Raw genomic sequence first — 27,927 nt, 5'->3', positions numbered from 1 at the left:
AAGCACATTTAAATGCCTTGGTCTGAATGGTGCTTTATATTTAAAGTTATCAATCATTCATTCCTTGGCTGAGGCAGAGAGCTGTGCATTCAGAGTCCTCAATACCATGTCCAAACAGAAATTAGTCACACTGAGTGCTCACCTTCCTGCTTGTTATACACATCCCCCTGGTGGTTCAAATAACTCAGCAACCGTCAATTATAGCCGTGCACAAACTCCAGGGTCTATGTTGAGATTACCATCAGTCGACTTGTGCCTCAGTTGTGTGGAAGACTCTCTGTGTGCACGCCGAGCTCTCTCCCTCCAGACATGACCTCGAAAACAATACAGGAGCGTGGCAAGTGGGACAGCAAGACGGAGTTCATCCTCTCTGTGGTCGGTGCCATTATTGGACTTGGAAATGTGTGGAGATTTCCTTACTTGTGTTACAAGAATGGTGGTGGTGAGTACTTCTGTTTGTTATTCTCTCAAGTTATAACTCACCACCAAGTGTCAGATCCGCTATGCAAACTTCTTACAAATCATTAATTATTACCTTTGTATACTAAAGAAATGTATGGGGACTTGGTAGAGTATTGTTATTAGACAAATTCGATTGTTATTTGTTTTGAATCACTTGTTAGGTCTTGAAATGTTCGCTACAAATCCTCACATTTACAAATAGTGGTTAAAAATGGGAACCGATTTAGTAAGGTAAATTTAAAATGACATATCATTTGACATATCAGGTGACATATATATATATATAAATATGTATATATGTCACCTGATATGTCACACAAACACACAAAAAGAAGTAAAGACATGAAATCACTGTGCACTAAGGGAAAGTACTCTACTAACTTGAAAACAATATTTTAAATGGTAAATGGTAAATGGTTTTGTATTTATATAGCGCTTTTCTAGACAGTTTTACATTCACCCATTCACACACACATTCATACAGTATATCTATTAGCAGCACTATATCAACATGTCAGAACTTGTTGATTGCGAAATCATACACACTTTTATAAAATCTCGTTATTATGACACAAGCTCCCTCCCCTCCTTTCCGTCTGTGTCTCCCTCTGCTTCACATCTGACGATTAAGCATGTGACAGGTTATGAAAGGCTAAAAAAATAATGTGTCGGTGTGATTGCACAAAAAGCTGAGTCGCATTCTTCACTGAATTCCTTCATATTTTATTTTATTATAAAAACACGGCTCTCTTGTTGAGTTCACATCTTTTAAAACTGAGCAGATTCAGTCGATCAAAGGAGCAGTACTCCACTTTACTAATGTACTTTTAAACAAGGTGGTGAAGAGGTGTAATGCATTACACTGAAGCAGACAAAAACCTTTTTGAGTGTTATAATGATTTTTTTAAAACTGTGGTTCTGGTCCATCACTTACATGTTGACTCTACAGACCATAAAGTAAGAAGGTCAAGAGGTGACCTTCAAATAATAGTCCATTCCTTCATTTCCCTTTAGCAAAATACCAGTTATGTTATTTTTAACTATTTTACTTGATGTCAGATCACATTATCATAACAATTCTCAATACTGCCCCCTTAATCTCTGTCAGACTTTGTCTTTTGTATGAACACTTTAAACATTGCTACACTTCTCCATTTATGTTGGAAACTTTTCTCATCTATGTTGTAAATATTGTTATTTTGTGGAAGTGCTCTATGTGGCAGCTATTGCACTTCTGATCATCCTGGAAGTGGGATCCTTCACATGTGGCTTTCTCTCAAGTTTCTACATTTTTTCCCCCTGTTAAAGGGGACATAGCATGCAAATTCCACTTTGTTAGTGCTTCTACACGTTAATGTGGGTATCTGGCATGTCTACCAACCCAAAAACTCTGGGAAAAAAACACTTGCGCGTTTTGTTATGGTTCCTCTAAGTCAGAAACGTCATGCTTGAGTGACTCGATTGAGCTTCCTGGGTTTTGTGTCGTAACAAGGCACTGGAAGTCTCCCTACATTTACCATGTAGGGAGACTTCCAGTGTCTCTCCCAATTATGTGATTGGGAAAATTAAAACTCCAGGACAACAGAAGGGGAATACAAAGTATGGGATGCATATTTGATAATTTATATCATATAAAATATGTAATTTATATCGTTTAAAATCATGGGGGGAGAGGGGGAGGGGGGAGCTGGCTCATTAGCATTTAAAGGAACAGGCACTCAAAACAGGTCACTCTGTGGAGGGCTGTTTTATACAGGGTAAAAAGGAGCTGTTTTATATGATCCTTGTGGTATTTTGACCAAAGTATGTTACAGACATTTCATTAAGACCCCAAGGAACCATATCAACTTGTAGTAAAATGGGCATACAATGTTATTTTTTCCTTACTGTTGCTGAGGGTTAAAGACAGAGGATGTCACATCTAAAAAATGACTCATGGGGTTAGTAAATCGCCCTTAAAATAAAGACGTTTTTCTGCTTAAAAAATTACGTTTGTTACATGAACATTTCATGTTACACATTTCTGTGTTCACCCAATGGGGAGAAATATTAAGTTAGCCCAACTTGTCTAAAATGGTGAGTCAACTATGCATTTTTTCAAAGCCCAAATTTGCCCGGGCATGTTCCACTTCAGTTGCCTCTATCACAAGAAGAGAAAGGGGTAAGAGAAACGGCAGTCCTAATATTTGAATATAATTAGGGTAAGTAACCATATTTGTCTTGTCTAATTCACAACTACCAACTGCATCAGCAAAGAGTGAAAGATATCATTGTTTTACGCGGCACTTATGTTAAATTACGAAGCAAATTTAGAAACTCATATAAGCCTTCTTAGCTAGCTAACATTAATGGTGTCTCTGTCACTTTGTTTTGTTTTATGGAGGCAGCCGAATTACATTAAGTGGCACTGAACTTGTTTAGCATTAGTTTTGCCACTGCAAAGGTAAGAGAATAAGTGTTGTACTGCATTTTAAGTTAAAGCTGGCACTGGTGTTGACATATAGTCATGTTAACGTGGAGAATAATCCAAAAGCCTATCGAAAAATCCCATTGGCTTTTTGAGGTAGAACCAGGACGATGCTAAGATCCGCGAAGCCTACAAAAATATGTTATCCACTCTGTGGATCAGCAGTTACGAAATGTTTTTTCTTCTTGACAGGATGATTCACTGGAAAGAAGGAGAGAGGTCACAATCCGTTGTCTGGTGGTGTACTTTAGAGAAAAGGAGGAGGACCTCTTCAAAGAGCACTTGGTAAGAAACACTGAAGTTCAAACTGTTCACTGTACTTTGTGTTGCTCTTGTTTTTAAATATGATGACTTAATACACAAAATTCTGACCTATTTATGCCAGAATGGTGAACTGCAGGCTACCGGTGAGGTGATGAAGATTGTCGTCACCAGAGGTGCCCTAATATCTGATACAGCCAGTGCTGTATTAACTGGATTAAGTTCAGCATATCATCTAAAATCATTTTTAAGAACGTGGGCATATTTGGTTTGTCTTGTTTGAGGGCAGCTTCATGGGGTGACAGCCTGAAAATATTTTGCTCTGTGTTTATTTGAAGCACTTAAATGCACTGATAGTTTGGTTTTCACTGTCGCCAATTTCACACGTCGCAGGGTAAACTCAGGGGTAATTTCATAAAGGGAACTATGGTCCTGTTCTATTTAGTGAGTCAAAGTCACTCCTGTGAGTATGTGCAATATCAGGTCCCTGGCCCATCTAAATGGAACAGAACCATAATTTACATTATTAATCACACCATTACACCTGTGTTTACCTTTCAATGACTTGTTAAAATGGCTGCTGAAGGGCCTACTATGAAGACTATCTCATTTGAGGACGAGAAACCAGCTCAGTCTTGCCATCATTTTTTTTTTTTTTTTTCAAGTATTGTAGGACATATCTGGACATGTATATTTTGTGAACAGATGTTGACATAATTGTTCGTGGTTAGAATAAATTGTTTGAACAGTGTTTACAATAAAGAGCCTGACCATATTAAACTGGAATTCCTATTTGTTGTTCTTACTTAATATACGTGAGTTACTAATACTCAAAAATGTAGGATTTAAATGAAATAAAGAAGTTAGAGTAACTTCAATGCAATAATTTGAAAGCTTAATATCAAAACAGCTTTTGAGTTAATATTAAGTTGGTTCAACTTAATTAAGCTTTTAGAGCTCAAAGCAAATCATGTTGGATGTACTTACATAATTGGGATAGTATGACCATAAAAGACTCGCAGCATTTACTCAATAATTGAAAGAGTTGAAACTACTTAAAAAGATCCATGCAAATTTTTACCACAATTTTTTTAAGTTGAACCAGTGAATTATTCTTTAGAGTGTATGGGACAGATTGTGATTTGTGAATATGGGACTATACAAATAAAATTTGATTGATTGACATTGTTTCAGGTAAATTTGTGAGCAGCATCAGCAAAAGGCTAATTTATTCTTATTTTATGCTGCCTTTATGTACAAAAGGTTTCAAACTATGTAACGTCACTGCCCACATACTTCCATGCATCCGTTATGTTGGCAAGTCATGAACTGGTCGTGAGTTTCTGACAACATGGTGATGGTGGAGCAGGTTGTCGAAATGAACCTCAGAGGCCACGTTGGAAATGGCAGTTCTGCCATTTTTGAAATTTATTTAGTTATTAAGATTGAAAAATAAAATGAAGTAAAACTAAAACATAAAATTCAATTTGGCTGTCTCTTTGCTATGCCTCTGAGCAAATATAGGATGATGTTTTTATTTAAATCAAACTGAAAACTTTGATACTAAACAATTGGGGCATCTAAGCCTTTGCTCTTTTTTTTTTAGAAATATAGGATGGTTGAATAAAACTTTTTTCTTTTCTTTTTTAAATCAAACAAACCTGTACACAATTAGATGTGGCCCTCTTATTTTAGCCAGTTTTAACAGGTTCTGAATGTAAAGCTGACCGTTTCTTTTGCACAATGTGGCCTGCGACTGAGAAGAGTCTTTCACACGGAACCGTGCACCCAGGAGTGGGGAGATACTGTATTTGTGGTACTTGGGCCTGCTTGTCATGGGCTCCTGAATGAGCAGCAGTGTGGAGCCAGTTCACACTTAATTTTGACTATGATGATATGATCAAAGTAAAATCCACCCATTTAAATCAGGATCACAAACCATTCTGTTTGTAGTAATGATAAAACACGTGTCATGCTTTATTTACACTTGCAGGTGCATTCTTTATTCCTTACATCCTGTTCCTTGTGACGTGTGGCATTCCCCTGTTCGTCCTGGAGACAGCACTGGGTCAGTACACCAGTCAGGGGGGAATCATGTGCTGGAGGAAGCTCTGCCCCTTGTTTGAAGGTAAGGTACTGTACACCTGCCAGGGCTGCTATCTAATAACTTTATCAAGTCAAAGAAGAAATACTGAGGAAACATAATGTTCTTTTTATGTTGTTTTATTTTTGCTTCCAGGCATTGGATACGCCAGTCAAATTATCCTTTTCTATGGATGTATCAGCTACATGGTGATCTTGGCCTGGGCTTTCTTCTACCTTTTCTCCTCACTCTCTGGAGAGTTGCCTTGGGCCACTTGTAACAACACATGGAACACAGGTAAACCCTTTAATGTATTACTAATAATCAAATGTGCTTCTTCGAGCCTCCTATTTAGCATTTGTAGCATAGGCAGTATATAAAGATTTCTTTAAAACATAGATGTAATAATATAAAATGTTTTCATGGGAGAAGTTGTAATTGCTTATAAATAATGTACATTAATAAACACTTATATCTGCCTACAGCTACATTACAATGTGTTAATAAACCATTTATTAATTGTTTGCATACTGGTTAAAGTTAAGTGCTACAGAAAAAGTATATAATGTCTGGTTTAGGCAAATTGAATTTGCCTAAAATCTTAACGTATGGATTTATCATGTTGTATTAATCTACTGATTTGTCATTTGATCATTGATTTTGGGTTTTAACTGTGTTTAAATTTGATATATTCCAGATGCCTGTGTGGTATTGAACAACTATAAAACCACTGCTAACTGGACCTCATCACTGAATATGTCATCATCTGTTCTAGAGTTTTGGCAGTAAGTGATCATTTATATGAAACTAACCTTAATAGAAATAAGTTGATTATCAATGGAAAACAAGAATCTGTGCTTTTGGAAAGGATGGATGTTTACAAATCCATAATGAAGACATAATAGAGTCTCAATCTTAAAACTGCAGCTTTGTACTATAAGGGAAACAGAGCTTCTCTGTAATTATGCTTTATACTTGGTCAGACACATTTAGACATTATATGACACCATCTTCTTTGATCAGATCCTCATTAGCTTCCACTACAGTGGTTTCTAATCTTCCTGGGGTCTGCACAGAGATACAAACATGGACTGACACTCTGTCAGATGAAAGGTCAAGTAAACAACGTACTGGATAACTTAAACAATGCATGTAAAGAGGCTGTCAACAGAACAGAACAAATCCGGATCATTTTCCAGATACACATCATATACATCACATACACAAATCTTTATTCTCCTTATCCCTTAGGATTCTGGATTTTGTTTGTGACAGCAAAGTTGTGAGCATTTCAAGCTATGATTTGTCACGATCTGTCCTCGTAGTGACTCACTGGACTCTCCTCACATGTCAACCATTGTATTTGAGTATATGAATTGTGCGATCCCTGCACCCTTAAAAAGATAGATAGATTATTGATGGATGGATGGACATCAATGCATAATACTGAAAAATTCCCATTCCTGCGATTTTCCTACATGCACCACAAAAATTTAATTAAGCAGAATTTTCACTTCAAACTACGATTTGTCCCGATCTGTCCTCGTAATGACTCGCTGGATTCTCCAGATTTTTTTTAGAACACAACCAGAGTCCAAGTTCAAAGTTTGCTGTATTGGTATTCCAGAATCCGGTGAGCCTGTTGCACAGAGCGGCTCTGAGACAGCAGACTGACCCAGAGGGAAAGACAGTGGGACAGTTATACAGTGGGGAGAGAGGGTGATTATGCAAATTGTAGCCTTTATCAAAATGTATAGACATTGGGATTAACATTCACGGAGCTTTACAAGCAAAAGGCAGTAGGCGGTTTCAGGATAAGGGGCACTGTGATGAGGTTGTTAGCAAGAAGGGGGGAAGGGAAGAATAGGGGCACTGTATTCATGAAAACAGGAGGGGGGTGCATTCTCCCATACCAATCCTGTGTATTTTCTTCCTCTGAACTATTTTCATTATTTCTCCGGTGATCATTTAACTTCTTGTCTTAGGCTGGATTTCTCTGTGATTGTCTCCCCCGCTCTGGTGTGTTTAACCGTGGTCCCATAAACCATGCCTCCCTCGTGGATTTATAGCCTCTGTGCTCCAAGTGCTCTTTGTCAGTTCGCCTGCTCAGCTCCCAGTGTTACCTCACGTTGTTGTTCTGTTGCTTGTGCTTTTTTGTCCTCTTGTGCACCTCAGTGTCTTTTGAAGTTGGCTTCTCTGTTTGCGTTTGTCTGTCTGCCAGCATCTGTATGCCTGTAACCCTCTTTATTTCGCAATAAATTATCTTCACTCCCTGTACCTGCATGCCTTCATCTTGTGTCTGCATTTGCATCCTAATAAATCTTTACCCCATGAAGTGACTGATGATACAGCTTGTGAGCAGTGCTCAGAAACTTTGGTCAAGATGTGCTTCATGCGTTATGACTTGGCAGCAGTCTTATTAGTAACACAGGTCGGTGGTTTCACAACTCACGTTAGATTGCAGGAATTTGCGACTGAGATGCTGTTTCCACAGATGGTAATCTGTAGAGATGTATAGTCAAAATTTGTTTTAATTTTCCCTGTCATCAACAATGCATTGTTTGCATCAGATATTTAATCAATAAGATCAAACATTCCAAGGGTGGCAGGTGAATATTCACCCAAATAGCCTGCACCACCATCGTTTTGCTCTCTTGCTGGTGTATGGACAGTGCAACATCACTAAATATACTTTATACCTATACCAAAGGAAGTACAACTATGGATTCTCACTTCTGCTTCCTCAAATGACTAGTCCAGCAAATATGTGTAGGACTGGAATAGTTTTCATTCATTTCATTTCTCAGGCTTCATATGTTCAAATGAGCTATGGCCCAAGGTTAATGGATTTACGAGTAAAAATAGAAGAAGCTTAAAACGACTGAAGACCTTTGGGTCACTCAGGTCTGTAGAAACTTTTATTTGACATTTCTGGTCATTTTGTCACACATTATAAATTCTGTTATTCTCTCTATTTGTTTAGCACATTTTTTATTTTAACTATTACATTAACCACCTAAAAATGTCCCCATGTTAAAGACTTCCGAGCATTCACGAAATCAAGATGACTGTTTGGTTATCTGGTTGTGATTAAAATGTGTATTGGAAATCTAAACCCCTCCAATCTTGCTTTAATGCCACCGTCTCACACTTTGTCATAAAAAAAAAAAAATTTGATACAATACTGTATATTATCAGTAAACAGTATTTTTACTCCTCACACCCTGCTATCATACAAACATCTTTTAATTTCCATTCATCTGATCCATCCCATGTGATGATAATTTAGCATCAGTGCCTCTGTGTCACGTCTGCATCACTTGCGTATTATATCCTTTGATACAATCTTCCACACTTAAATGAGCACAAAAACAGTGTATTCACCTATTTTTGGAGATTGTTTGTATAGTTAAGAATACATCTATAGGTGGGCGTGTTTGTTTGCATCATTTGGGCCCCTGCATTCTGCTTCAGATCACACATTTGATGCTGTTTTCTGTTGTCTAAACACGCGACTGAAGGACGTGTTGAGTATGGTATGTACATGCACAGTATATTGCCTCGAATAACTGGTTCATGTTTACTAACAATACTATCTGATCTAACTGATCCTTACAGACGACGGGTGTTAAATATATCCACCGGCATCGAGGTCCTGGGAAATATACGCTGGGACCTTGCTTTGTGCCTTCTGCTGGCCTGGATCATCTGCTACTTCTGTGTCTGGAAAGGAGTGAGGTCCTCAGGAAAGGTAACAACAGCGACAAGCTTCTCTCAGAAATGAGGCTTTTTGTGTCAAAGACCTTCATATCCTTTAATAATTTTTAGTCCATTTTCCTTATTTTTACTTTGGTGACTTATGGAGGAGCATTCTCAGAAGGCTGAATTTGAAAAGTTAGATACATGTTCTGATCTTAAAAACAGAGTCTATAAAGGTCATAAAGGGCATTTGTAGATTATTAGAAACATATGTCCCCTGTTTGTTCTGTCACATCTGTTTTCCTTCTCTGTCTCTACAGCAGCAGATGTTTACACATTGAATTATGTTGTATTACAATTATGTTTATGCAGTCAACCAAAGTCATCAATTTGCAGGGCAAACCTTGAATGTCACCAAGTTAGATAAGATGTGTTAAGTGGAATTGTTGGACAGGTGGAACCAGCTGCAAACAGACGTGGAGCGATTTATTGCCAGGCTGCAGTCTAGGGAGAGATGGAGCTGCTAGTGGGGAGCCAGGCGCTTTAGGCTGAGGCAGGAGTGATGGGGCTAAAGGTGACAGGTTCAGATGGTTATCCAGAGAGCAGGGACAGGAGCAGAACGGGAGGAGTGGTAGCAGATGCTACGATCTGTCAGCATGGAGGTGGTCGGGCTGAGTTTATGTAGAGGCTTGATGACAGATGGGTGAGGCTCTGCTCTGTACCTGCAGACAATCACACACACAGGGAGAACATCTCAGGGAGTTGTAGCAGGTTAGCAGTACCCAGAACAAGAGGTAGAGGGCATTACATTACATTACATTTCATTTAGCTGAGGCTTTTATCCAAAGCGACTTACAATAAGTGCATTCAACCATGAGGGTACAAACCCAGAACAACAAGAATAGAGAAAGTACAATTTCTTCAAAAAAGCAAAACTACAAATTGCTATAAGTAAGTGCCATTTAAGTGCTACTAAATTGTTAGGGCATGGTAGAAGAAATCCGAGGGGCAGATGTAACAACATGCAGGGTATCTAAAACTGACGCTGTAATTCACAGAACAATCTCAGCTCCCGACCGGCTTTTGTCCTGGACTGTGTCCACAAATAAATTGTCCCAAATGCTGAAACATTATTTTGTGAAATTCTTCAAATTTCTTCTGAAGTCACATAGCTTTACTTACACAGAGTTTCACAGTTTCATCTTAAGGTTCAAGCAAAGGCGCAATGTGGCTTAATGCAATTGTCAAATCTGCACTGTTGTTGTTGTTCAGAATAAAATGTATCAACAACATACCATTATAAATGAAGCATTGTGCCACATCAGAGAAGCCCCCAGCCTACAAATCATAATCCTCATATATGAGGGAACATACTTGTAAGGTATCCCAGCAAACCCCAGCAAAATCACATCAAGATTTTTGTAATTTTTTCAGTAAAATGCAAAAATTATCATTTCTTTTAATTGGTGACAACCTCAGTATCTGTCAAAATAACCATTATATGATTTGAGTCCAAGCATAAACTACTACTCCTTTGGCTTCAGGGAATCCACCATCATGTTGCAACAGGGTGGGCAAAGCAGGCAAATGCCTGGGGCCCCAATTTGAGAAAAAAGTTTATGTCGGTCCACAGGAATGACATTTAGATGAGAACTCTCTTAAATATTATAGACAGATATACGACAACTTTGCCAAGATCTTTCTTTTAACAGTTTTGCTTGAAGACAAGAATGTCAAGGGCAGGTCCATTTTGCCTGGGGCCCCCAAAGTCCCTCGTACTATAACTTTCAGAAAAGTCATTACAGTTTAACCTATTGCAACCTACTATAAGTGTATGGTGGGTCACGTAGATATTTACATGGATTCATAATAAATAATCCAAAGCTATTTAAAAAACACCACAGGTCTAGAAATTATTGGTTTGTGAAATATCTTGGTGGACTGGAAAACCACCACGACTTTGCAGGATCACACCCACCAGCAACTCTACCTCTCAATGTGGCTCCACACATGTATTGTCATATTGTATTGTTGGTCATTTTTAACAACGGGTTTTTCTGTTCAAATGCAGGCTACCTACTTCACAGCCACATTTCCCTTCGTCATGTTACTGTTGCTGTTTCTCAGAGGAGTTACACTTCCTGGAGCCCTCCACGGCATCAAGTACTACATGTACCCCAATCCTGCACGGCTCGCCGACCCTCAGGTATCCTCATCATCACCGACTGCGCTCGAACTTTCACTGGATTATTGTGACTGTAAAAATATATTTTCCGCAGGTTTGGATGGATGCTGGAACACAAATATTTTATTCTTATGCTATATGTTTGGGATGTCTGACTACGTTTGGGAGCTACAACAAGTACAACAACAACTGCTACAGGTGAGTACTTCATAAGATCATTAGCATCCAAATGGTTTGCAGCTAAATCTATGTGATATTGCAAATAAAGGGCATGACTATAAACTGTCATCACTCTGCTAAACACAGGTAATGTGATTCTTTACATAAGACAGCTCATGCAAAACTTTTATTTTAATGTCAACCTCAGAAATCTGTGAATCTATTATTATTAGTATTTAAATTGGCTTTGATTCCATTTCCTTTTGTTTGGATTTAAAGGTGTAAGTCAGGTTGCCTGTACTGTGCTTTGTATTATTTTACATACATGCACGTTAATGACATCATAGATACTGATGCTGCAGTGTTTGTGATTTGCAGAGATTCCTTCTATCTGTGCTTATTGAACAGTGGCACCAGCTTTATTTCTGGCTTTGCCATCTTCTCAGTTCTGGGCTACATGTCACAAAAACAGGGCGTCGATATCTCGACAGTTGCTGAGTCAGGTACGAATGTCAATCTACAGGAAAGCTTTTAAACTCTCACACAATAGGAGGTTGTGTCAATATTTGTACTCACTATTTCCGTATGGATATTAATAATAAAAATGTGAAGACAACTGGATTGTTCTCATTACTGGTAAATATTAAAAGTTTCTACAGGAGTACACATTTAATTGTTTTGTTTTATCTGTACATTCTGTCACATATTGGCTCTGACACTCTTTATGGAATTAAAGCATTCCTGGCATTGTCCTTCTTAGGTTAAAGGACCAAGTCAACACTCGATCAGACAACACTGATCTTCTCAGTAATGGTTTCTCTTCACAGGCCCCGGCCTTGTCTTCATAGTGTACCCACAGGCTGTGACCCTCCTGCCGTGGCCTCAGGTCTGGTCTGTGTGCTTCTTCACCATGATTATCTTGTTAGGAATAGACGGTCAGGTCAGCAGCCTTCCTTATATCTTACTTATAAAATCTAATGGTTTTTTTTGGAGGTGGAGGGAAACGTCTCTACACTTAACTTTCTGTCACTTTCCAGTTTGCTGGGCTCGAGAGCATCATGACCTCTTTGGCAGACATCTACCCTTCCCAGATCCGGAGAGGATACCGCAGAGAGCTTATTCTGATGCTCATCTGTCTTCTGTGTTATGTGTTAGGTCTCTTATTGGTGTCAGAGGTGAGTCCATTCATCAGTGGTCAAGTGGAGTTCATTATGTGAGAGTGCTTCTTTATGTGCAGTCTGATAAATTAAAGGGATGGTTAACCCGAAAATGAATATTCACTTATTATCTACCCACCACTTCGCTGATGGAGGCGTGGGTGAAGAGTTTGAGTCCACAAAACACTTCTGGAGTTTCAGGGTTAAACAGTGTTGCAGCCAAATCCAATCCAATTAAAGTAATGGGTGACAATGCCCAATATACAGCACGTAAAAGTCAAAGTGAAGTCAATGAGTGCTAACTTCTGTTTAAACTGTTTTACTTATCGCAAAATAAAAGTTCATTGTTATTTGGACCAATCCGTGGCCTGTTTGAATTGTAGGGTGGAGCATACATCCTGCAGATCTTTGATCACTACGTGTGCAGTGGTCCCACTCTGCTGCTGATGGCAATATTCCAGTCAGTCATCATTGGGTGGATTTATGGTGAGAAACAGCTTTCAACCATGCAGTAGTCTTTGGGTTTTGGTTTAGTGATAAACACTCAGCTCATAAAGATCACACACCAATATCACAATAGAATATTTTGAAAAATATTTTGTTTTGTCATGATAAAATAATTTAAAGTTATAATTTACATTGTATTTCTACGAGAAAATATGAAATTTGTTTGGACAGCACAAGCAAGACGCTTGTTAATATTAGTTTATGCCAGTAGTGGTCAATAAGGTAATATCATTTTAACTGAAGGCAGCGTTTGCTGGTGATATGAATTCTCTTAGAATAAAAATCCATGATACAGTAATTTATGTATGATTACTGTACAACTGGTAATTAATTGCCTTTTTTTTTCTCAAGTTTACCAATTTACCAGTACAGTAAACACCAGTTTATTTTCGGTAGAATCAAATATTAAGCACTCTTTCACATAAATCAAAATAGGAGTACGAGTATGAGGTAAAAGTAAAAACACTGTATTTATAATTATACTTAAGTAAAAGTACAAAAGCAGGAGCATCAAAATATACTTTAAGAATTACAAATAGTTAGTTATGTACAGTAATGTATGTTATCATCTTACTGGATTATTCTTATTGCTTTAATCTGTATTGGATGTTATGTGTTTGTCTCGTAGGTGCTGAACGCTTCAGTAACAACATTGAGGACATGATCGGGTACAAACCTCTGTCCATGTTCAAGTTCTGCTGGATGTACGTGACCCCTCTCATTTGCAGTGTAAGTGTCGTTAACAGTCCAGAATACATTACATGTATCTTTCTATTTTCATCCCTCAATGTAAAATAATGTTTTTAACACTTCATAGGGCACACTTGTATTTCTAGTCCTGAGATACACCCCGCTGAGGTTCAACAACTCGTATGTGTATCCATGGTGGGCTTACTGGATCGGCTGGTTCCTGTCCTTATCGTCTCTTTTAATGGTTCCAGTCGTCATGATCTGCAAACTGGCCAGAGGGAAAGGGACTCTGTGGGAGGTCAGTGGTGTTGAAATGGTTTTTTTTTTTTAAAGGATTTGAATCTATAAACTTAAGTGGAACCTGTGTTTCCTGTGCATACTGTGCTGCTGCCTGTGCTTTTCTTTAACAGTAAAAATACATTTCTGTAGCGTATCAAGACGAGCTGCCGGCCTGCAGACGACCTTTCAGTGATGACAAAGGAAATGACAAACATCTCTTCTACGCCACTTGATTGCAAAGGTGAAAGAAAGAGCGATAATTAGTGGAATGTCACTTTGACAGCAATTTGTTTTCTTTCTTTACTTTTTTTCTTTTGAGGAATTTGTACGGCACATTGTTTACTACATTAGAATGATTAGAATTTGTTAGAGCTATTTTTATCTACTTTGTTTGGCTCCTTCTGATTTGGGGATTTTGGATCATTTGTCTTATTTAGACTAGTTTTGTTGGTATTTTCCTCTTTTAATCAATTGTGTTTTTTTTCTGTTATTTTCTTGTTTGGCATACATAGTCGTGGTGAACTGGTGTTTTATTTATTCTTTTTTGGTTTACATTGGAAAACGGGAACTTGAGGTCATGTATAGGACCATCATGCAACTGGTTGGACCTGTGGAAGCAGGAAACATCATCTCTTTGTTCTTCTCTATGCTCGCTTGTTTTCAACACACTCATCGAAGGAAAACTTGGAAGGTGCATTACTTTGCCTGTAAACCACATCCTCATCAGTGGCTTTTGGATTTTATGTTGGATTTAAGTTTGTCGCCACACCGGTATTAATACTTGTTTTACGATGAGGTGATATATTTGAATATGGTGCAGTTTATGAAATGTTTATATAAATATGTTGTTAGATGACATTGTGACAGATACAGAATATACAAAATATTAGTTGCAAACTTTTTCCTGCAACTCACATCTCGAATACCTCAAAGTTAATAGGATTACAGTGTTCTTGAATCTTTTATTCGATTCACTTGGAAAAAAAGGAATTTTTTATACTATTGCTTCTAATGGGTGGAGCATTATCAGATGTTTTAAGAAGCCTGTTGTCATCAATGTGATTGCTGCTGTGAAAGGCTCCTGACACTATCAACACCATCATCAACATTGTCTATCATTACTTGTTTTTCCAAGTAGACTTTCTTACTGTAATGATGTGAACTCAATGTAAAATGAGCCAAAACTAACTTTACACCAGCGTAGACTTCTAAAAAATATATTGTTGGCATTGTTAGTATTCAAACAACTCTATTTTATTACATATATTTTCTTTGTGAAATCTTACTATATTTACATATTTAGCTAAATATGCAAGGACCAAGTTAAGCCAAATACATTTACCTCCTTGGGCCTTCAAATGAGTATCAAGCCATTTGCATTCACAAACCTTATTGTGCCTTAAGCATGGTTATTTATGACTTGAAACTTGTATAATAAAACTTTCCGGGGCAAAATATGTTCATTTTCTATGTGTATGAATGTGAGTGAAGGAGTGAACAATAAATGATAATCAAGCATCAATACTGAGACGCTGAGCTCATAGAACCGGTCTGGGGGATCTCCTAAAAAGACTTCAAACAGAAAAATGTTTTAAAAGATTTTGAGGGAAATACTTGATCTTTTTTTTTTTTTTGTGATTGATACCAGTGGAAATTAAAGCACATTTGTTTGCTACCTACAGGCAGAAGTGCATTACCTGAATCTGAATTTGAACCATTAATATGTCATTTTGAATAGCTCAACTTAAATGAAAATGAAAATCTGATTTCAATTAAAGAATTTTAATAGTTTACCTTGAATTACTAAAATAAAATCTGAATCAGCAATGATCCACTGAATATGCACAGGAGTGTTAGTTCCTTCAAGCACAAACTGTCTCGTCAATTAAAAATGTAACAAATGAAAAGTTCAAAAAAATGTATTCCAGAGCAAATGATGCATTGCAGAATAAGCAATGCTGTATTATTAACATCTTCATTCTACAATATTTTCATGTCTCAGAAATTAAAGTGTACAAACCACTAAATTTGAGTAAGTGCATCTGCACTATTTTGCTCCACTGATTGTTTCCGTGAGTAACCAGTCATTGTTCTGGAAAAAATTGAATTCTTCATGAACTAATTAAACAGGTATTTATTTATTTATTTATTCAAACAAGGCAGTAAAAAAAAAAAAAATCAACATTTTCTCAATTGGGCAAATTAGTTCTAAGTATTTTGATATCCTCCATTGGACGATCTTGACTGTTTGTCTCCACCATGCCGATGCGGTTCAGCAACCCCATCCCCTGATATACTCGTCCAAATATAGTGTGCTTTCCATCCAACCACTGGGTGGGTCCCAGAGTGAAGAAGAACTGGCTTCCATTGGTGTCCGGTCCGGCATTGGCCATCGCCAGAATACCTGCGCCTAAACAGACACATAAATGAAATGAGACACTTCACATTCTTGACTCTTTATCATTATTAAGCATCACATACAGTTTAATTATAAGACAGTAACAATGTATGTCAAGTATAGTTTGGGCCACGACAACAACAAATGTCCTAGGAAGGGCTTGTATTTACCACCCCATATAATTCTTCATATCTGCCACCTTCTGTTTAGTTGTGATTTTACAACTGTGCTCACCTGTGAACTTCAGTTCCCTGTTCAGCTCATCTTCAAACTGTTTACCATATATAGAGGCACCACCTCGACCTGTTAAGAACACAAAGATCACAAAAGAAAAGTGAACAAGAGACACTAGGGCTGCTACTGACTATTATTTTTCATTATCAATTAATCTTCGGATTAATTGACTCCATTCACCGACTTTTTGTTTTGTCAATAAAATGGAATGGAAAAATGAATGATGCATTGAGATTTCTTGTTTTATTCAAATCAACAAACGCTAAAATGTTCCGTTTAAAATCAGATGTGACACATTTGAGAAGCTTGAGCCAGCCAATGCCTGTTACAGCAAAAGTACAGCATGTGTTAGACCAGGAAGTTCACATTGACACACTGACGTCTGGTTTAAAGGATGTTAGTACAGAAAACAAGGCCCAAAACCACAGACATGAATCTGCTGCTGTAACAGCCTCCACACTCCAGGGAGAGATTTTTACAAGATTATGGAGTCTGGCTGTCGGCATCTGAGCTCAGCCGGTGTCCCTTCCCTCCCTATGACATAGAGAGAGAGAAACCACCTGCTTCATCCAAGGTCATTTCTGTCATTATAAGTCAATAATAACAGATAATGCGGCTCTCCGGGTCGATCATTTTGCAAAAAGCTTCTTCTTAATAAATACACAAAGACAATTTCCACCACAAACACTAAAACCATTTATTAAACAGACTTAGCTTTGTGTTTTGGGGCATTATCATCTTTCCCTAAACTATTACCCCAAGATTGGAATCACACCGTCCCTGAAATATCACTATAGGTTGTAACATGAATATTTCCCAGTGAATAATTTGATTTATAAATCTGTAAGAATTTCTTAGACGAATTAAGCATTTTATATAATTTTATAATGTATTGTATGATAAACCTATGGAGAAATCAGGATTCAAAACAAGAACCTTCTAGCTGTGAGGCGACAGTGCTGCACCACCACGCCACCGATTATATATGATGTTATATAAAGTATGAATGATAGACAAACTTCCAGTTGTATGGGTTTAAGCAGGTTCCATTCATCATTCATTTTGTACATGAAAAATACTTTATTCTCCACATCGTTGAATTGCACGCCGCCTGTGGACAAATGTCACATTCTAACATGTGACACGTTGTACCGGTGATCAACTACAAGTAATTGAAAGTATTTGTGCCACTTAAACACTGATCTCAAATCTGTATAATCACAATAAATTGATATTCCCAGGGAATTATAGGAGAATAAATGTAAAGCAGGGGACCTGGCTCAGATAAAAAGACAACAAGCTCAGACTCAAAGCCCAGTAGTGTCTCTGTATTGAGTCCATACATCAGTGTCGGTGATGTGAACCCACCTGTGCCTGTGGGGTCTCCCCCCTGCACCATGAAGTTTTTGATGATCCTGTGGAACTTGGTGTTGTTGAAGTAGCCTCTCCGGGCCAGCTCTGCGAAGTTCTTGCAGGTCTTTGGCGCATGTTTCCAGTACAGCTCCAACACCACGGTCCCCATCCTGCAAAGCACAGCCAAGCGTGATAATCTACTAGTTGTTTTTGTTTCACATATTCCAGATGAGGCGATCTGAGGCATTTTTCTCCTGTAACAGCTGAACTCAGAAACTCTCTGACCGGCTGCAAATGATGTAAAGTCCTGAGAGAAATACTGGTGTCAACAAATCTGTGAAGCTAACACCACCAACCAGCTAAGTGTTAGCGTTCAGAACTTCTTATTTAACACTCACGTTGTCTCCAGCGCCACTGTGGGCGGCTGCCATGTATCCGGAGGTATCCCCGACATGTTCACTTCCAACTGAGACTTTCACTTCGTCTCTAAACGAACCTGGTTTCTTTAAAAGTGATAAAAACGACGTGTCAGTGTCGCACGTTCATTCAGTAGGACCCAAGGGAGTTTCTTCTTCTGCGGTTGCCGCTCATTTCCTCTGCAGCTTGTAGGAAGTCAGGGATATCTGGCTGCCCCCTGCTGGACAAGACCGCATGTGGGCATCACTTTATGTTGAGAAGGGATAGATAGATAGATAGATAGATAGATAGATAGAAAATTTGATTAAAGTACATTTTTTGTGTCCAGATCACAATTTAAACAAAGGGAATGGACACAATCCCGTTAAAATATATTATAACATCTCTGCAGAAAGGACTAACTTTCAGAAATTGTGCAGGTTTTAGATTTACAGTAGTTTGTGATACTTAAGAGAAGTATTTGAATAAACTAATAACTAACTTTAACAACTAACTTCAATAACTAATTATATTACTTATGCAACATACACAATGAATACGTTTAGTGAGATAATGTCCAAATACATTTAACTACAGATATAATGTGTGTCTTTTTCAGAAAAAGATAAAATAAATATATGCAATACAAACCAAAATCAATAATGAATGAATAAATAAATAAATAAAACACCTCTGGCGATTTGGCACTATACAAATAAAATTGAATTGAATTGAAATTAATAAATGAAATAAAAATAAAAACACCAGTTAAAACCACCGTTTTACATCCACCACAGGTTTCATCTCTGTGTAGTGATCGTGCTCATATGATGTAGTTCACGTTACAATCTGTAGAGGGCAGCAGGACAGAAACAAAGCCTCGAGCTTCCGGATAAATGTGAGCAGAAGAAGAGACTCTGCAGCCTGTCAAAGTCTGACATTTAAACCTTCAACTTGTCTGCGGTTAACTTCAAGGTAGAGTTTCTTTTGTTATCCTTTCTCCATGGTTGTTCTGATGGAAACATGTGAATGGTGATTTCTTCTCGTGTTTTCCAGTCAGTCGACAGGCTCTTGTTATGTTTTGGTCAAGTTTAAGTTGGGTTCAGATGAGTTCAGTTCCGTTTAGCTAGCTGAGCCACGACCCGGTTCATGCTAACGCTAAACACGATACGTGTTTGGAGTCTGGATTAAAGCTGGGAAAGTTCACACTCTGCTTTACTCTTTAATAAATTACGTGTTTATTATTTGGTTCGAGATTCACTACGCAGAAATATATTTTTAATAGGAATAGTTTCCTATTTCCTTTTTAGATTGGCTTTCATCAAAAGATACAAAAGTTTAAACACAGCCTGCAGTTGGAGTATTTGTTCCAATTGAGACTCGCATGTGTTCCAATGATTAAATAAACATTTTTGGTTGAGTGTGTTTTACTTGAGCATGTTGGATTTTTGTCTGCATCCTGTTGGAACAGGAAATAATGTTGAGTCATCGGGTCCTTTTTTTTTTTTACACCAAATTCTTTTGACTGAAACAAATCAGCACCTGGCTTTGAAAGGGAATGGGAGATGGCACTCAGATTCGTTTAGCATGCCTCTTAAACTATGTGCCTTTAATCCTTTTAGTCAGCAGAAGTGAATTTGGAACATTGAATTTGAAATTCCCAATGTGCCATGTTTTAGACCAGGGATTTTTATATAGCCCTGAGTCTGTTGGCCTCACACAAAACCTGAAAGAAGGCAACACCCGCATCTCCCTTAGTTTGCTTGATGAGTTCTGCTCAATTACTGGATGCCTATAGCATCATGGTTATTCTATGTGATCCCACAGACACTCAACAATTGGGCCAAAAAAAAGCCAAATTTATTCGTTTTTGATTCTTGGATATTGGGTAAGAAGTATCAAATCTCAATTATTTAGGCTTATATATGTGAGTTTGTTTGATAGTTAATGTAATATAAATTTACTGAAACTGTTTAGAGTCCCCCTGCGGAGGCCTGTCTCACAAACCTCTGCTTTAGACCATGTGCTCATTGTGTTGGTTAGTTAGTTGTGTATCTGACAAACAAAGGGAAGGAGTTCCTGGAGGTAGCATATCCTGTGGTCAATAGCAGGGATTTTGTCATGGTAGTAATTCTGTAGTGACTCTGTTCTAAAAGATAAATTGTACTGTAGCAGCACAAACTAGTAGTAACTAAGCTTAACCTTCCTTTGTCACATCCATTTCTGCATTTACACTGTCATGTGATTAATCAGATGAGGAGTCTAATCCAATTAGGGCAGTAGCATGCCTGTAAGGACTCTAAGCTCGCAGCTCGGTCAGGATATCTTTGAGTAAGCTCCAAGGACAGAAGAGCGGAGAATCGGTACAGCAGACGTTTTTCAGTAATGGCAACATTTTCTTTTTCATTTGAGTTTGGGCTGGCATTGTTCTTTTATCTGAAACCCGAGTTGACATTCATGACCATGCACGTTTTTCCAGGGAGCCTCTGAATAAATTCAACTTGTCTGTCTCATCTTAAGGTCCTGCACGATGTCTATCGTCAAGATCCACGCTCGAGAGATCTTTGATTCTCGTGGAAACCCAACTGTGGAGGTCGACCTTTACACTGACAAAGGTAGGTGTAAATGTTCTATACAACTCAAACATTTGTGATGAATTAAGGCAGTTAAAATGGTGGGGTGGACTTCAAAAAGCCATTGTGATAATGTGTGAACTTATTTTCCATGTACTTCAATAATATAATTGTTTTTTACCAGCTATTCTTCTAAAGGTCATTATCTCTGCAGAGGAGTCTGCTGTGTCCGTGTGTTTGTTTTTGTTTATTTGTCCTCAAGATTACACTCAAGTGCTGAACAGATTTGTATCAAACCTGGTGAAGGGATTGGGTGTGGGCCAGGAAAGAACATATTACATTTTTTTGTGTTTCAAGGAATTTTCTCTTTTCTTTATATATATATATATATATATATATATATATATATATATATATATATATATGCTGCAATTATTTTCTATGATAAGATATTGTGGAGAAATGCTTTTAAACAGAGTAGGAAGTCAACCCTATGTGTGGTGTGATCTGAAGTTCTTTGTTCAAATGTGTGTGTGTGCAAGTTAGTGCATGTGAGTCCCTCCCTGTTAATTGTTGGCCCTCCAGCTTTACAAATGTGAGATCGTAAGATGATATAAACATGAAACTCGTCTGGACACCTACATTTTCATCCATTTTACTGCTACTTGTTTGAAAGCAGACAAACTCACCTGCCCACCATGATGCTGTCAAACTAGAAATTAATTAAAATTGTATACTGTCTACGTGTCTATGGGCAACGCACTGCTATACTAATGATACTAGCCACACAGGCCCACCGAGTCTGCTGAGCTTGAGCCTGCCAGAATGAGAGTTGACCCAAAATAAGGTTTAAGAGCACACATCTTACAGAGTCTCGAAAACTTGACAGGAGTACCCACCCACAGATTAGACGCGATAGATCCACTTAACCAGTCTGCACGGCAGCTAGCTGGATTAGGTTTTGTTTTTTTGGCTCTCCTGTGCACTGGGCAACTTTATTCAGTTGTGTTTGTGGTGTTTTCACTATAACACGAAGGGAGGGGGAGTTGTGGCAAATGAAGGCTGTGATTTGGTCTGAAATGCTGGTGATGTTGAGACATTTTTGTGGCTGTGAAGATCGTATGTATGATAAAATTGGGAGATGTTTGGGGGTCTTTTTTGATAACGTTTCTCAGATATTCCTGCAAAAAATCAGGCATATGTAGAGTGCCATTCTACTTTTAGTTGTTCATATCATATGATTGCTTGTTTAACAAGATTTCCTTAGTGATTTTAATATCTAATGTGCATCTCTCAGGCTTGTTTAGGGCGGCTGTACCAAGTGGAGCATCAACTGGAATCTACGAAGCCTTGGAGCTCCGGGACAATGACAAGTCTCGCTACCTTGGGAAAGGTTTGTGCATAATCTTTCTTCTATCTTCATAAGAGAAAATAATTATTTAAAGGTCAGCTATAGGTTTTCCTTTTAATTACTACCCAGTTTAATTTATAGGAAAATATTTTTTTTTTCATTTTTTCCATCTATATCTGTCATCTTTACTTTCTCTCTTTCCCTCTTTGGCAGATATGATGGGGTTAGTGAGTTTCTGTTGCCTATCTTTAATTAAAAACTAAAATGTGTCCATTTGATTAGCTGATTGAACAACTGATCATTGAATGCTTTTGGGAATTGATCAGATATGACATGCATGTTGGATTGTTTAAGCATGCCCTCACCCCCAGTATGTACGTTTAGCCTGTGGCTGATTTTCTATTAAATAAAACATGTTGAATTACATTCATGAAAAAGATGTGAAAGCAATAACAAAAAATCATCTATAGTGTTGCATGGTTCACAATGTGCCAACAAATGCATTACAGAGCTGCATGTGTTGCTTAATACATTGCTTCAATATTGGCTGTCATGATTTACACATGTTCTGAAAGAATTATTATCTGTCTGTCACAGGCGTCTCAAAGGCTGTAGAAAACATAAACTCAGCCATTGCACCTGCACTTGTTGGTCAAGTAAGAAAATAATTCTCCTTCTCTTTACTTTATAAATGTAGTTTTATATTTTTATTTTTAAATTACTTATTAACTTGTTCTCTCCCATCTCCTCAGGATGTATCTGTGGTTGAGCAGGAGAAAATTGACCAGATGATGATTGACATGGACGGAACAGATAACAAATGTAAGTGACAATCATCACACAGCTTTGTCCTTTTATTCTATAACCATTTCAACAACTGTTTTTCACTTGTTGAGAAGAACGACAGCAGGTATCAACAATCCTGTAGCAAAATGGCTGCAAAGCCAATATTACTGGAAGTTTCACGTAAATAAAATCTCATTAACACTAATAGAACAGATTCAGGTAATTAATTAATGAACTCTAAATACAGCATGTTACCACAAAACTAGCTAATTCATGCCATTTTAATGATGTGAGTAAAAGACTTAACATGTTTGAATGTTGCTCAAGTCAGTACAATGGGAGGTTTTCCTGTTAAACGGAGTATATGCAGCATTGGTTTGACTATTTTGCTGCATTATGAAGTTGTTTTTTCCAACGAGGTGTACTGTGCTGGGATCTAAGAAGTTTCTGAATCAATTTAAATACTGTGCACAGGCTAAAAGTGAATTATATTTTTTCTTTACAGCCAAGTTTGGAGCAAATGCGATCCTGGGTGTGTCTCTGGCTGTTTGCAAAGCTGGTGCAGCAGAGAAAGGAGTCCCCCTGTATCGTCACATTGCTGACCTCGCAGGAAACCCTGAGGTTATCCTGCCTGTGCCGGTGAGGATCTGTGCACCAAAAGAAATGTCATTCACCTGCCACTTTATTGTGAAGTAACTCTCATCTTCCCCTCTCCACCTCCACCAGGCCTTCAATGTGATCAACGGGGGCTCCCATGCAGGAAACAAGCTCGCCATGCAGGAATTCATGATCCTGCCCGTTGGCGCGAGCACCTTCAAAGAAGCCATGCGCATTGGAGCTGAGGTCTACCACAATCTGAAAAATGTCATCAAGAAGAAATATGGACAGGATGCCACCAATGTGGGCGATGAAGGTGGTTTTGCCCCAAACATCTTGGAAAACAAAGAAGGTAAATATTGTAGCTACTTGTCTATTTAATTACACTCTAGGATTCCCCTTGTTATAATCATAACATAAATGTTGAAAAACACAATCTCCTGGGGGGGAAAAAGTTCCTTGATCTGCCCCTTAGTCTGGATCGACACCAAAATTGAATGGCTTCTTCCCTCACCCATACTACATCCTTCCACCTAGTTTAATGGTAATCCAATAAAAAACGATTGTTGGATTTGCTTGCGTTTCAGTTTTTTCCATGGTTGCTATTTTTCTGGTCTAGCCAGAGATTGTAGAGATTGTATAGCCAGTCTTATCCGTGTAGCTGTAGTTGACTGTTTTCTGAGGTGCTTCATGCAAATCTTGATGCTATAAATAATACTCTGCAACTCATCTATTGTTTAAACCTGTAGCGTTGGAGTTAGTGAAGGAGGCCATTGCCAAAGCAGGATACACAGATAAGGTTGTGATTGGTATGGATGTGGCTGCATCTGAATTCTACCGGGAGGGAAAATACGACCTGGACTTCAAGTCTCCTGATGACCCAAACCGTTACATCACTCCTGACGAGCTGGCTGATCTCTACAAGAGCTTTGTGAAGGATTATCCAGGTAACCTTCTGACGCTTTCTCTTTTTACACATTATTCAACACACGGAGAGCAACGCACACAAAGTAGTAATAATGTACACACCAGCGTTGTCACATGAAGGTTGATGATCTGGCTGTTCTGTAAATATATGGGATACCTTTGCCATCTCTCATCTGCTCACTCCCTAAGGGGCCAGGCGAGTTGATTGTGTGCTATTGTCAACGCTCGTTTGCACCAACAATTATCTGTTTCATCCTTATAAAGCTGTCAAGAACATCACAGTCCTTTTTTTTTTTTTTCTGAAATTCATTTTGGGCTTTCAAGCAAATAATAACAATCACATCTTCAGCTGTCAAGCAGGTTTTAAATGGGTTTGGGACAGAGAAGATCAAGGAAAAATATTTGAAGGAGGAAAAAAAGGTTAAGGCATCTAATTTTTGCAGTAAAATACAAAGCACTTTTAACTGTAGATTACACAGATTTGTTCACTGAATCCCAATGATTGATCTGTCACAAACAATTGTGGATTTCAACAGGATCTTAAAGTCAAATGACTGTTTATGACAACAAACACAGAGGTATCACTGCCTGGTTGTCAACAATGTTGAACAATGATCAAATGGTGAGGTCCATGATCCCTCTTAGAATTTAAGCATATTAAAGATTTATTATATCTTTGGTCTTATTTTCATGTTCTGTCAATCATTCCTATCCCTAATAATAATAATAATAATAATAATAATAATAATAATAATAATAATGTACGTTCTCACTTCAGACAGTCACACAGAAACGTAACACATGTAGTCTTATGATTATACGTGTTTTGAATAAACTATCAGGTTAGTCAAACTCCATGGCCAGGAATCAAGTCTTGCACAATGCATGTAGTTTGCACCTTAGACATCAGGCCACTGAGGCCCTCGTGACGGAAGAGTTTTCATAACTGATCGAAATGATGAATATAATACAACTCAAGTTGCGGTATACGATAGTTTTTTCTTTTACACTTTGATTAAAACCTTTAATTCATTAAGAAGTGTCCTTTTGGGGTTATGACTGATCCTTTTAATGGAACAGCGGGATGAGTTTCAGTTTAAGCTTTACTGATAATCACTTGTCCATGAAATGAGGAATGTCTGCATATTTTCCTCTTACAGTGGTTTCCATTGAGGATCCCTTTGACCAGGACGACTGGGCTGCCTGGGCCAACTTCACTGGGAGCACGGACATCCAGGTCGTTGGAGACGATCTGACTGTTACCAACCCCAGTCGCATCAGCAAGGCTGTGGAGGAGAAATCCTGCAACTGTCTGCTGCTGAAAGTCAATCAGATCGGCACAGTCACCGAGTCTATGAAAGCGTAAGTCAAGATTTCAGACAGCCACAGAGGTTGTACTTGTATGTAGGCCAGAAGAAGAATCCGAAGATCTAGGCCACCCTGCAGTGACCTACCTTTTGTTTCAGACCTCTGAATTCTCCAATTTATTAAATGGTCTCTCTGAGTCAGGTGTTTCTGGATGTTTCTTCCAGGTTTGAGAAATCAGCTAAAATGTGACTTTAGTAGGCACCATAAGAAAGTGAAACGAAGTGGCTGTTAAATCAGATTATTAGGATTATCAGATAATTTATAAATTGAAGTGACCTCTCAGTAATCTCTTTGGTCCCCACAGCTGTAAAATGGCGCAGGAGAGCGGCTGGGGTGTGATGGTCAGCCATCGCTCTGGCGAAACTGAGGACACCTTCATCGCAGATTTGGTGGTCGGCCTTTGCACTGGACAGGTGTGTTAATATTTGTTGTAAGAGTGTGTCTTTTGGGATCATTGCAGTTTTTATGTCTCATATCTAAATGAATTCTGCCATCATGAAGATTCAGTTTCTGTTAAAATTGTTGTAGATAACTGTAGATTCAGTTTTCTGGTCATTTTTGGGGCTGTACCTCATTGATAATAGTTGAATTTTAATCTTCTAAAATAGCAAGAGTACTTTTTCATCTGCATAAATTAAAGACCACTCGCAGAAATGGCTTAAATGCAACATACATTTGTGACATAAATATTATAATATGGCCATATAGAATAACTTTAAATGATTTTATATAATCTTTACAGATCAAGACTGGGGCACCTTGTCGCTCTGAGCGTTTGGCCAAATACAACCAGATTCTTAGGTAAGTCATTCTTTCACAAACTGAGGAGTTTTATCACAATTGTTTCATTTTTTTAAGTTTAAAATTATACTTGCCTCTAGTATTGTGTAGTGTGTGTGAAATAGAATATCACAGTTCTTCTAAACTGCAACTACTTGTGCTGTAATGATTAAATATTCAAATATATCTATTATATATTTTTAGCATATTTATTGTTTCCTCTGTTTTAGTTGGTGCATTAATCTTTATCATTTTCATGTATTTCCATGTACTTAGCTCTGGTGAACTTCAGTAATGACAGAGTTGGGACTTAAGTTTATTTAAAAGATTATTAAATCAACAACATGATTAATTGCCCTGGGAAAATGCATTCTTTTTAAAAAGTAAAAGGGTAAATGTGTGAGAGGAAACTAACTTTGGATTTTTTTTCTGTAGAATTGAAGAGGAGTTGGGGGACAAGGCTCGATTTGCTGGAAAAAACTTCAGAAAACCATTGTAAATGGATGAAGCATTTACTTCACATACAAATGGATTCAGAAGCAAAACACATTGAATAGTGATTAATATAGTACAATAGTAACTAATGTAGACCATTCATGTGCTGACTGGTTTATAGACAGAACAAACTGTAGTAACTTGTGACACTTTACACTTTTTTTATGTGGAATAAAAAAATTGATCTGATTGTAACTGGATAAATATAAAATTACAGCACTTACTAATTGTGATGATAAAAGCTGCACTTGGAGAAACGGTTAATAAAAATGATTTCTTCCAGAAATAATCTGTTGTGATGTTTTTATATTTGTTGTTTTGCTGTGGTGGTAGTAAATGTATTTTATATTGATGTGATTTAAATAGATAATGGTGTGAAACAAATTGGCGTTTCAACCTAATTATCAGGCGGATTGATTGATCTAAATTGTGTCATGATGCAACACTTTAACTCTAAAACCTTTCACACTCAGAGTTTAACGATATATTACTTGTTTATTTGGTATCTTTTTGTGACTGCAATTGCAAGATACATTTTGCAGAATGTGAATGAATCAATATATATTCTATAAAATAATACAGAAAACATGAATAAGTTAAACATTTTTATCCAGCATCTGATATAATGTATAAGAATGATTATAGAATAAGTTACACTTTTTGTTCATGTGGAGATGATCATATAGATTTTTTTTTAATCTGTAATTAATTATGTTATGG

General features: G+C 37.7%; 3 protein-coding genes across 6 annotated transcripts; 2 read left to right on the top strand and 1 right to left on the bottom strand.

The window, feature by feature from the left end:
- The first annotated feature begins 234 nt into the window (after positions 1 to 234).
- slc6a11a (solute carrier family 6 member 11a) lies at positions 235 to 15,933 on the top strand. Of its 2 annotated transcripts, XM_035152663.2 has the most exons (14): positions 235 to 442; positions 5,184 to 5,318; positions 5,430 to 5,570; positions 5,971 to 6,058; positions 8,892 to 9,024; positions 11,044 to 11,178; positions 11,252 to 11,355; positions 11,695 to 11,819; positions 12,144 to 12,256; positions 12,354 to 12,491; positions 12,857 to 12,959; positions 13,609 to 13,709; positions 13,798 to 13,968; positions 14,100 to 15,933. In XM_035152663.2, exons 1-14 carry the CDS (start codon positions 310 to 312, stop codon positions 14,211 to 14,213), a joined length of 1,734 nt encoding a protein of 577 aa, XP_035008554.1. In that variant the 5' UTR covers positions 235 to 309; the 3' UTR covers positions 14,214 to 15,933. The 2 variants fall into 2 exon arrangements, with proteins under 2 accessions (XP_035008554.1, XP_035008555.1); XM_035152664.2 differs by lacking the exon at positions 14,100 to 15,933 and having other exon boundaries at positions 13,817 to 13,941.
- Positions 15,934 to 16,068: 135 nt separating this feature from the next.
- On the bottom strand, positions 16,069 to 18,541 carry ppil1 (peptidylprolyl isomerase (cyclophilin)-like 1). The gene is made up of 4 exons (XM_035152665.1): positions 18,333 to 18,541; positions 17,950 to 18,104; positions 16,582 to 16,650; positions 16,069 to 16,359 (listed from the first exon to the last, which is right to left on the bottom strand). The coding sequence occupies exons 1-4, from the start codon at positions 18,386 to 18,388 to the stop codon at positions 16,139 to 16,141; spliced, it is 501 nt and encodes a 166-aa protein (XP_035008556.1). The 5' UTR covers positions 18,389 to 18,541; the 3' UTR covers positions 16,069 to 16,138.
- Positions 18,542 to 19,173: 632 nt separating this feature from the next.
- On the top strand, positions 19,174 to 27,496 carry eno1b (enolase 1b, (alpha)). Of its 3 annotated transcripts, none has more exons than XM_035153086.2 (12): positions 19,174 to 19,305; positions 20,851 to 20,945; positions 22,201 to 22,296; positions 22,852 to 22,910; positions 23,007 to 23,076; positions 23,546 to 23,679; positions 23,767 to 23,989; positions 24,387 to 24,584; positions 25,725 to 25,926; positions 26,237 to 26,345; positions 26,675 to 26,733; positions 27,148 to 27,496. In XM_035153086.2, exons 2-12 carry the CDS (start codon positions 20,861 to 20,863, stop codon positions 27,209 to 27,211), a joined length of 1,299 nt encoding a protein of 432 aa, XP_035008977.2. In that variant the 5' UTR covers positions 19,174 to 19,305; positions 20,851 to 20,860; the 3' UTR covers positions 27,212 to 27,496. The 3 variants fall into 3 exon arrangements, with proteins under 3 accessions (XP_035008977.2, XP_035008975.2, XP_035008976.2); XM_035153084.2 differs by lacking the exon at positions 19,174 to 19,305 and adding an exon at positions 20,589 to 20,712; XM_035153085.2 differs by lacking the exon at positions 19,174 to 19,305 and adding an exon at positions 20,636 to 20,693.
- Positions 27,497 to 27,927: the final 431 nt, after the last annotated feature.

The sequence above is a fragment of the Hippoglossus stenolepis genome, chromosome 3 (assembly GCF_022539355.2).
Source record: "Hippoglossus stenolepis isolate QCI-W04-F060 chromosome 3, HSTE1.2, whole genome shotgun sequence".
NCBI classification, from domain to species: Eukaryota; Metazoa; Chordata; class Actinopteri; order Pleuronectiformes; family Pleuronectidae; genus Hippoglossus; species Hippoglossus stenolepis.
The sequence above is the reverse complement of the archived record's forward strand: the minus strand, read 5'-3'. Positions and strand labels throughout refer to the sequence as shown.